An 11,071-nucleotide genomic window follows, 5' to 3' on the forward strand; every position below is an offset into this window, starting at 1 on the left:
TTTTCTCTTATTCTTTGTTATTTTCTGTTCTTTCATGCATGGCGTTAATACTGATCACATCCTGTTCTTTCCCCGTTTTCAGTTACCCCGGAGGCGTGGCGTGTGATGATGTCCCTGAAGTCAGGTCTCTTGGCTGAAAGTACCTGGGCTTTGGACACTATAAATATCCTCCTGTATGATGACAGCACTGTCGCTACGTTCAACCTCTCCCAGGTGAGCCAGCGCCAGTGGAGCCGAGGACCGAGGCAGAGCACGGAAACCGAGGGTGCTTGAGGCTTCGCTAATGCCGGCGCTCGGCGTCTGGCCCTCTGTCACCGGCATCGGCCAATGTGTGGTTGCCCGAGAATTCAGTGCAGAATGACAGTTCGTTTCAGTCTTTCTGTGAATTCACACATACGTGTGTCTCATAAGAGCGCCATGACCATGTGTGTGCGTGCGTGTGTGCGTGGGATGGGTGATAGCAGTGAAGTAAGCTGCTGTTTAGTATGAACACAGCAGCCCCATGTGAATGAACTCAGACGCACATGAAGTTGTGTCCGGAGTCGGTGACGGGAACGCCGTGGGTTGCAATGGAGTGTTACTCCTCTTTCCAAAGGGACCTCACCTTTCTCTTAACTAAAAATGTTTAAAAAGGAAAACTGAAGAGAAATTTTGTATTTAGAAGATATATAGTACACAGTTGACACTTGAACAACGCAGGGGTTCCAGGTACCCCCACACAATCAAAAAGCTGCATATAACTTGGACTCCCCAGATACATACGTTGTTCCTTAGTTTCCGTGGGGGTTGGATTCCAGGACACACACCCCCCCATGAATATCCAAGTGCGCGGATGCCCCGTCCCTATACAAAACGGTGTAGATCAACGCGTACAGCCAGCCCCCCACGTCCACAGACTATACAAGTAGAGAAGACAGTTTAATGAGTCCCCATGTGCCCATCATTCAGCTGAAATGGTCATGGACTCCCGGCCACGCCCCTCCGGGTTGTTGACACCCCCCTTTAAAAGCCCAGGGCGCGGAGCTGACAGCCCTCCTCTGCGCAGCGCTCGGTTTAGAGGAGATTCCCGCATAACAGCTCGCAGAGCGAGGGAGCTGAGGGTTAGGAGAAACGCCCAAGGGTCCCCTCGCTACGGACTTTCAAAGAAATCTTCAGAAACAAACATGAGAAAGGGGTATTTTCCCTACTGTGTGTGAGCAACTCTGCTTTTGGTGAAAAGCCCAAACATCTAATTCCTTGATTCTATTGAAATAGGACCAGAACCTCCCTCTCTCTCTCCTCATTTAAGTGTTCATGTAGCCCTGAAAGGCAGTTAGTTTCTCAGGTGATAGGAAGTGTATGGATAAGGCCCTAAACATTACATGAAGTTCGTTTCAACTGAAAATAAGTATTAAAACGTGTGCGTCCTTTGCTGGAGTGATTCACTGTCGCCTGTGGGAGGTGAGCTGCTGTGGGGCCCACCTTCCAGGCAGGTCCGCTTTAGCCGCTTCCCTGCCCTTGTCCGGGAAGGAGGTCTGGCTCCGCGGAGGGGGGTGGGGGGGACACCCCACACCTGCGCTGGGGAAGTCCTGCCTGTGCCCTGGAGGCGGTGCTTTCTGGTGGCTCCCCGAGTCCCCTTACGTAATAATCACGCTACACGGAAGCTGACAGCAGCTAGGAAAGTGGGCGCCTTGCACACATTTTCACTGAAGAGTCCTTTCTTACTTACTGATGCTTCATCGTCCCCAAGCATGCCGATGGGACTCTGGGGGAGGGGAGCTGAGCGGGTGCTAATTGGGGAGGATGTTGCTTTTCTTGGTACAGACATGTGCTTAAAAGAAACAAAACTGGTCCTTGTGGCTTTGTCTTCAGCTAGAGCCTTGAATAGCTGGAAGGTAAAACTGCCTTCAACGAAACATTCTAATCCATTTATCGGGGACTCAATTGATTTGCTTTTAATTTTCTGTTATGAGCTACTACGTTGCTAAAAATATCTCTCGCAAAGAATAAATCAACATGACCTATGGCACCTGAGACAAAAATAACCATCCAGTTTGATGTGAAACAGTAAAACCCAGGCAGGCAGAGTCTCATAAAATAATAGGAAAGAGCTCACTTCCCCGCTCTGGCAGTAATGGATGCATTGTGTTTAAGTGCGGGGGAGGGGGGGTAATCTTAGCAAAATGAAGGAAACAGGTAAGTTTTCATGTCGGTAGTGCAGGAGAGTAAGCAGGACATAAGAAACATGGCCAATCCCGGTTTAGTTCATAACAGAACTTCAGCAAGACCGTAGTAGCGGTAAGTAGTTTGGGCCCAGCCAGACATGCAGTGAATCCTGGGCGAGTCCTCCCAGACTAGGTCGCTGTCAGGGCTTACCTGGGTGGCAGGCCTAGCCATGTCATGACATTGAACCTGTTCTTGGTCTCTTTCCCCTCCTCTGCAGTTGTCCGGATTTCTGGAACTTTTAGTCGAGTACTTTAGGAAATGCCTGATTGACATTTTTGGAATTCTTATGGAATATGAAGTGGGAGACCCCAGCCAAAAAGCACTTGACCACAACGCAGTGAAGAAAGAGGAGGGCCAGGCCTGGGCCGACGAGTGTGGGGGAGAGGAGGAAGCTGCGGAATGCATGGAGGAGGACGAGGACGAGGAGGAGGAGGCAGAGGAGGAAGATGGTGCAGAGGCCGAGGCCGAGGCCGAGGAGAAGGGCAGCGCGGCCTTGAGCCCCTCGGACGCCGCGGCCGAGCCGAAGGAGAAGCCCAGGCAAGCCAGCAAGTTCGACAAGCTGCCCATCAAGATCGTCAAGAAGAACAACCTGTTCGTGGTGGACCGCTCCGACAGGCTGGGCCGCGTGCAGGAGTTCAGCAGCGGCCTCCTGCACTGGCAGCTGGGCGGCGGCGACACCACCGAGCACATCCAGACGCACTTCGAGAGCAAGATGGAGATCCCTCCGCGCCGCCGGCCGCCGCCCGCCCCCGCCCCCGCCGCCGCCGCCGCGGGCCCCAGGAAGGAGCCGGAGGGCGCGGGCGAGCCGGAGGAGCCGCCGGAGAAGAGCATCATTGCGACCATCGACGACGTCCTGTCCGCGCGGCCGGGGGCGCTGCCGGAGGACGCCAACCCCGGGGCCCCGCCCGACAGCGGCAAGTTCCCCTTCGGCATCCACCAGGCCCGCAGCCACCGCAACATCAAGCTGCTGGAGGACGAGCCGCGCAGCCGCGACGAGACGCCGCTCTGCACCGTGGCGCACTGGCAGGACTCCCTGGCCAAGCGCTGCATCTGCGTGTCCAACATCGTCCGCAGCCTGTCCTTCGTGCCTGGCAACGACGCCGAGATGTCCAAACACCCGGGCCTGGTGCTGATCCTGGGCAAGCTCATCCTCCTGCACCACGAGCACCCGGAGCGGAAGCGGGCGCCGCAGACCTACGAGAAGGAGGAGGACGAGGACAAGGGGGTGGCCTGCAGCAAAGACGAGTGGTGGTGGGACTGCCTCGAGGTCTTGCGGGACAACACGCTGGTCACGTTGGCCAACATCTCCGGGCAGCTGGACCTGTCTGCGTACACGGAGAGCATCTGCCTGCCCATCCTGGACGGCTTGCTGCACTGGATGGTGTGCCCCTCGGCGGAGGCGCAAGACCCCTTCCCCACGGTGGGGCCCAACTCCGTGCTGTCGCCGCAGAGACTCGTGCTGGAGACGCTCTGTAAGCTGAGCATCCAGGACAATAACGTGGACCTGATCCTGGCCACGCCGCCCTTCAGCCGGCAGGAGAAGTTCTACGCTACGTTAGTTCGGTACGTGGGGGATCGCAAAAACCCGGTCTGTCGAGAGATGTCCATGGCGCTCTTGTCGAACCTGGCCCAAGGGGACACGCTGGCCGCGAGGGCCATCGCCGTGCAGAAGGGCAGCATCGGGAACCTGATCAGCTTCCTGGAGGACGGGGTGACCATGGCCCAGTACCAGCAGAGCCAGCACGGCCTCATGCACATGCAGCCGCCGCCGCTGGAGCCGCCCAGCGTGGACATGATGTGCCGCGCGGCCAAGGCGCTGCTGGCCATGGCCCGCGTGGACGAGAACCGCTCCGAGTTCCTGCTGCACGAGGGCCGGCTGCTGGACATCTCCATCTCGGCCGTGCTGAACTCGCTGGTGGCGTCCGTCATCTGTGACGTTCTCTTCCAGATCGGGCAGTTATGACCCCGGCGAGGAGGCCGCCCCAGTGACTGAGGCCCCGTGCACCCGGCTGTTTTCTGTCTGGTCTCCGGCAGGAAGAAGGAAAAGAAAACGTGTGCTCTGCCCCGTTCATATTTACCAATTGGGAATTAAAGAGATCATTAATTCGAACAGTTATGAAATTAATAATTGCTGTCTGTGTGTATAAGTACATCTGTTGGGTTTTTTTAATTTTTTTTTTTAACCAAAGTTGCTGTCCAGTGCATTCAGAGGTCACTTTTTGTTTTTCACAGATTTTCTTTTTGATGTTCTTTATTTTCCATGTTGTATTGCATTTTTTGGGAAGCAAATTGACTTTAAAGAAAAAAAGTTGTGGCAAAAGATGCTAAGATGGGAAATTTTCACCACACTGAGGCAAAAAGGTGAACACCCATCCCTATCCCAGGCTGTTATCCTTCAGATAATGGAATAAAGCTGTCCCATCGCCCAAAGCGCTGTGCAATAGAAACTGCTAGAAGGGTAGTCTCGGGGCTCAAGGAGGTGTGTCAGTCAGTAGTCAGACTAGGAACGATACCGGTTTCTCCACAGGAAAATGGTCACCTTAGGCTAGGAGCAATACTAATGGGTTTTTAAGTTAAGGTTGGAAATAAGTACCTGACAACGATCAACGGAAATTGCTTCCTCACCACTACGTCATGTCTGCTGTCTGTCTTTGACCTTCCACATGACAGTTCTTCACAATTCCTTTAATCATTTTTTAAATATTTTTTTTACCGCCTATGGGCTGTGATGTATATAGAAGTTGTACATTAAACATACCCTCATTTTTTTTCTTTTTTTTTCTTTTTTTTTTTTAGTACAAAGTTTTTAGTTTCTTTTTCATGATGTGGTAACTACAAAGTGATGGTAGATTTTAAATAATTTTTATTTTTATTTTATATATTTTTTCATTAGGGCCATATCTCCAAAAAAAAAGAAAAAATACAAAAACAAAAACAAAAAAAAAGAGGGTAATGTACAAGTTTCTGTATGTATAAAGTCATGCTCTATTTCGGGAGAGCAGCTGATCACCATTTGCTTCATGAATCAAGGTGTGAAAATGGTTGCGTACGGATTGATTTAGAAAATGGTCACCAGTACAGACAAAAAAGAGAAAAATACAAATAAAAGGAAGAAATACAACTTCAAAGATTTTTCAGTGACGAGAATCCACATTTGTATTTCAAGATAATGTAGTTTAAAAAAAAAAAAAGAAAAAAATCTTGATGTAAATTCCTCCTTTTCCTCTGGCTTAATGAATATCATTTATTCAGTATAAAATCTTTATATGTTCCACATGTTAAGAATAAATGTACATTAAATCTTGTTAAGCACTGTGATGGGTGTTCTTGAATACTGTTCTAGTTTCCTTGAAGTGGTGTTCTGGTACCCAGGCATTGGTAAGATACAGGGGAGTGCAGCCGTGCACTAACCACGGCACTCGTCACAAACCGTGAGGTCGAAAGGGACCCTGAGGGGTTACCGACTAGAGTGGGGAGCAACAGTTTGACTTTCTCAGAATTATTTAGCTGATTAGCCTTGGTTTGAAGCAATCAACTCTAACGCCATGGAGGTCTGAGACTTTCCAGTGTACACGGGCGGTGGCTGCTGGCCCGGGAGGCGAGGCCTCGGGAGCGCTCCGGCCTGAGTGAGACTCTGCCTTTTACTAACCCGTCTTAATTTTAACCCGAGTTCAATCTATTCCGTGTTTCTTCTGTGTGCCTCAGAGTTATTTTGCCTTTAGTTTACTCCACCGTGTATAATATTTATATTGTGCAATGTTAAAAAGAATATGTTCTATTGTATGTGGTGTACATAGTGCAAAGTGATTATTTCTATTTCAGGGCATATTAATATTCTCATATTCCTTCCTACCTGGTGCACAGTAGCTTTTTAATACTAGTCGTTTCTAATTTAAACGTTTCCTTCCTGGGTCATTGACTGTTACTGTGTCGCAATCACTCTGAAACTGCTGCAGAATGAAGCTGTCAGTGGGCACCCTCTTAAGTCTACCTCTTCACACACCCTCCCGGCACCGCATACCAAACTCCGAGTCCTCCGCCGGGCCTGTGGTCCGGGCGCCCGTCACTCATGCTCACCCTGGGAAGAGTTAGGCAAGAGCTCACAGTTCTAATCCGAGTGAGACGTGACCCTCGAGTGTCACAAGGAAAATTTTTCTGCAAGCAGCCTCATCCGTCAGCGCCCACATCACTTAGTCTTCTTACATAGCCATCAGCCAAATGTGTGGTGAATTAAAAACCCATTCATAATCTACTTGAAATACATCTGCTTGCTTAAGAACAGATTTTAGAGCTCCAAGCTTCAAATACAGAGATTTGTAAGAGGGGATTCAATATTATTAGAACTTCTCTCTTATAGAGTATGAATAAAAGGTGTATACAAACTTCGAAGTCTAGTATCCCAATTCATTTGTCCATCAAAAGAGTAAAATCATTACAGAAGACTGTTGTCGTCCTGGTTGAGTTGTACTCAGTACCTAGAGTCCGACCATTGAGCGACACGTGTCTGCGTACTGACATGACCGTGACCTCTAGAGTAATCCAGGAAGACTAGCATCCTTCCTACATTCTCGCCCCAGAGTCAAGACGACCAGCCCTGGAGGACTCAGCCCGCCTGAGATCATCTTGCCTACAAACTGAGTTACTCTCTGTCCTAAAAATTAGTTGTTGTTCTTTTCCTATGAGGCTTCTCAGAAATTCACAGGATGCCCATACTTCAAATGTGTACAAAAAAAAGATGAAAATAAAGGTGCAAAGAAAGTTTAGTATTTTGGAATGGTGCCATAAAGTTGAGTCTGTTGGTATTGGAGTGAATTTTTTTAATGTCACATAAAAGCTATTATTGGGTGGCATGTTCTCAAAAAACATTCAAATGTTTTGTTTGAGGTTGAGAATGACATAGAATCAGTTTTTCTTGGTGAATGTGGCCTATTCAAAAACTAGTTAAGCTGTTTTTTAAAAGTTAGAACGGAATGATTTTTTTAAAGGTGGGGGATGAGCAGCTTGAAGACACGATGTAAGCTACTAACTGCCTCTTTTATGAAAAGAAGGTGGCTGTTGCCCTGAAATCCATCCATTTAAAAACAGTTGGAAATCTTCCATATCCTATGAAACCCCAGGTACCAGTTCCCGCGTGTTCACCTTAAAGGAAGCAGGGAAGTATAAGTGAGCCGGACAGCGCATTTCTTCTCGCCGACTTTCCTGTGTGGAGAGCTGAGGCCCAGCTGCCTGGCGTTCCTCCCCTCCCCTGTCCCCGTCCCCCCGAATGTCATAGACGAACTTTTTAAATCGCCAACAGACACACGTGTGTTCTGCAGCCCACTGGCATGTCCCAGTATTAATGCAGCAGAGATGTATTGAGCACATACTATGTGCCAAGCTGTGTTCTAGGCACTGAGGCATCGTTAATGAACAAAGTCCCCATTTTAATTACGTTCTCGTCTTCCCTGTCAATTACAGAAATAAACGAATCTTCTCGATAGAGTGTTCGTGCATTGAGAACACCTAGTATAATTAATTTGTTGACTAAGAAGGTGAACCTGGGTGTGGGGAGAAGAGGGTTAGGGTTAGGGTTAAGGTTAGGGTTAAGCTGAGAAGTCAAGGGCACCTAGGGAGACCCCAGGCTGTGGCCTGTGAGCTCAGCCGTGTGGACGGACCGTCTCCGAGGTCCCGTCCACCCTGGCAGGTGGACTCTGGGGCTTCGGGTCCTTTCCGGCTCGTCTTCACGTGCGGGGCTGTGTGTTGTAAGTGGAGGGGAAGACAGACAGAACCCCGGGTCCCAGCTCACAGGATAAGCCCTTGGAAATCCAGGAACTGACAAACTGCACGGAGACCTTATTCCACATTCAATAACGTGACGGGCCCATCTCCAGTCACCGGGCTTCATGCTCGGCCCCGATTTCCAGTCCTGCGTCTGGTGGTGACCAAGTCCTGCAGTCCTTCCAAATGCCAGTCAATCTAGCAAGTTAACTTCGGGATCTAAACACAGGAAACCCCGAGGGGAAGTTGGGGGAAGGCCATCAACTGTGTCCAAAATTACGAGACTCAGTTTTTCTCTGTCCTGAATTTGGTTTTAGGGAGTTGAAGTTTTACAAAACCCAGCTTTTTCCAAAGTAAATTCTAAGAAGCATAAGAGATCTCACAAAGCAAACGCCTTACGTGTTCTCTTGGCCACCGGTAGCCCATACTGTAGCATTGAAGACTGAGGAATCCTGCAGAAAAGAAGCCTGTGTTTCAAGCGCTTCCTGACTTAGTAACCGGGGAACCCTTTTATTTTGAAACCCTGTAAACCTACTGCGAGCTTTGAAGTACCTGCACTGGCCGCAGATCAGGCCTGACTTCTAAACCAGGCTCCCTGCATACGTATCCACAGTGTATTCTTACGCCTTAAGCTGAAACAGACAGCCTCACTGAAGTTCTGGAACCCTCTGTCGGTGTCCCCATAGCCTTCAGCAAGTTTCTGAATTTCTCTGAACCTCAGCTTCCTCACCTGTAATATGGGGGTAATGCCTGCCTTAGGGTTGGTGAGGATTAAATATGATCTATAACAATAAAAGCGTGATATGCTAGTTAGACCAGACGTCCTTCCAGACATCCTTCCTTCGGGACAAAGCCGCAGCGGGCGGGGGCCGGGGCCGGGGCCAAGGCCCTTGCACAAATTTAGTGCATCGGCCTCTAGTAATTATATAAAGGCCTTGTAACCTCAGTGATCGCTGTTCATTAATCCTAAACACACATGTGCACATACAATCTTCCTTTGCTGTGGGCCCTAACATGTATTTCATGCAATGTTTGAATCTGGCCTAAGAATATCTGACCATTTCATAACCAGTCACACACCTCACGTGACCGTTGTTTTTGGTTTTCTACTAAAAGCCGTGAAGGCTCAGTCTATGGGTTGCCTGTGCTTCGGGCCATGGGCACAATTTCTGCAGAATTTCTCGACTGAATGTCAGGTTTGGACGCTGGGCACCCCCAGCTGGTGGGAGGGCTCCCCTTTAATTTTGTGCGCCTGGGGGAGCACATCTCAAATAGAGTCACGCAATAAACTCGCCCTGCCCTGCCCTGCCCTCCCCTCCTAAGGAAAAAGGGGCCAGCAACATGTTTGCAGGGTCCAACACGCCCATCAGTGCTTTGTCTGGTCCTCTCCATCGGATGCGCCCAGCACAGCTTCCCAGAGAACAGGGCTGGCCCCACCTGGGCTGGCGATGGCCACATTCCGGGGGCGTGGAGGTGGCTTCCGGGCGCTTATTTCCGGGAAGCTTACGTTCAGGTAGAAAATGAAACGAGCTCTCATTTCCGCATACACTGCTGTGTAGCTGGCCCAGAATCTCTATGTTCTACCTCTGTACGTTTTTCCAAAGGCTTCAGGAACCTCAACGTGGACCCCGCTCTTGAAGATGCCCTTGTTCAAAGAGAGCAGTCCTCCCGCAGAACCGGCGGCATTCCCACGCCGTGCCCGGGTAAGTGGCATTCCCACGCGGTGCCCGGGTAAGTGGCATTCCCACGCCGTTCCCGGGTAAGTGGCATTCCCACGCCGTGCCCGGGTAAGTGGCATTCCCACGCGGTGCCCGGGTAAGTGGCATTCCCACGCCGTTCCCGGGTAAGTGGCATTCCCACGCCGTGCCCGGGTAAGCGGCATTCCCACGCAGTTCCCGGGTAAGTGGCATTCCCACGCCGTGCCCGGGTAAGTGGCATTCCCACGCCGTGCCCGGGTAAGTGGCATTCCCACGCCGTGCCCGGGTAAGTGGCATTCCCACGCCGTGCCCGGGTAAGTGGCATTCCCACGCCGTGCCCGGGTAAGTGGCATTCCCACGCCGTGCCCGGGTAAGCGGCATTCCCACGCCGTGCCCGGGTAAGTGGCATTCCCACGCTGTGCCCGGGTAAGTGGTGATCATGTTCGGATGTGGTTTGCACTTGGAGTGGGCATGCCCTCCAGGCCTGTGTTTCCTTAGGGTTCCGTGAAAGCGTCCGGCTTGGGGGCTCTTAGAGTGTTCTACCTCAGCAATGGCCCCTGGAGTGTCCCTGCTAGACAACATTTAGGATTCTCCTTTTTTTTCTTTTCTGTTTCACTTTTCAGCCACCCCGTGTGACTGAAAGACACCTGCGGTGTGAGAAGTGACAGGGGTCATGTGGGGAGGACATAGTTGCTCGTGTTGGGAGCATAGCTTTAACAGTGATGGTCGAATACGAGAAATGATTTGTTCCCTGGGGAGGAAAGGGGCATATCTTCTACACGTTTCAGATGAATACACGTCCAGCATGACTTTTTTAAACGCCCCCCTCAGCACAGCGCTTGTTTTGCTGTTCGTGTCTTTTGCACCAAATGGTGTGAGCATATGGCCAGGGCTTGTCTTGGCCGCAGGACCTGGTGGGAGGAGGCCTGGTGGCGAGGAGCCGCCGTGATTTACCGGATGAGTTTCCGTTGCCGAGGGAGCCCCGAGGGAGGCTCAGCCAGCCCCTCCGGGCAGGCCCCTCCCCACGTGCCATTCATGTCTGCTCGGCTGGAGTGGAGACGGGTGCCGCTTTGTTCATCAGTGGGATGTCACCCTGTGGGCCTGTTCGGGCTCGGAGTGCTGAGCCCGGGAACCGGCACGCTGGCGTCTCCCGCCCGCCGGTGCGTCTCCAGGGGCCGCTGTGACAGGTGAGACGCGCAGGTGCCCGTGTACCGTGTCAGTCTCGGGCCGTCAGAGAGGCCCGGGTTCTCGACTCAGCGGCAGACAAGTGGCCACATCCACTCCCCAGGCCTCCTTCCCTCCAGGACTGAGAGCTCCTGCCCCCCCCCCCCCGCCCCCCAGCAAGGGCCCCGGGGTGGGCATGACCCAGGCCCGCACCTGCCCCAGGGGAGCAGGCCCAGCAGGGTGCTGCC

General features: G+C 51.4%; 1 protein-coding gene across 1 annotated transcript in view; it reads left to right on the forward strand.

Moving 5' to 3' along the window:
• Positions 1-6,590, forward strand: part of ARID1B (AT-rich interaction domain 1B) — a 357,127-nt gene extending 350,537 nt beyond the window's left edge. Inside the window, exons 19-20 of the mRNA XM_054722446.1 lie at positions 83-213; positions 2,423-6,590. Of these exons, the coding sequence (XP_054578421.1) occupies positions 83-213; positions 2,423-4,168 (1,877 nt within the window). The 3' untranslated portion in view covers positions 4,169-6,590. The remainder of the gene's footprint in view (positions 1-82; positions 214-2,422) is intronic.
• Positions 6,591-11,071: the final 4,481 nt, after the last annotated feature.

This window comes from Eptesicus fuscus, chromosome 10 (genome assembly GCF_027574615.1).
Source record: "Eptesicus fuscus isolate TK198812 chromosome 10, DD_ASM_mEF_20220401, whole genome shotgun sequence".
NCBI classification, from domain to species: domain Eukaryota; kingdom Metazoa; phylum Chordata; class Mammalia; order Chiroptera; family Vespertilionidae; genus Eptesicus; species Eptesicus fuscus.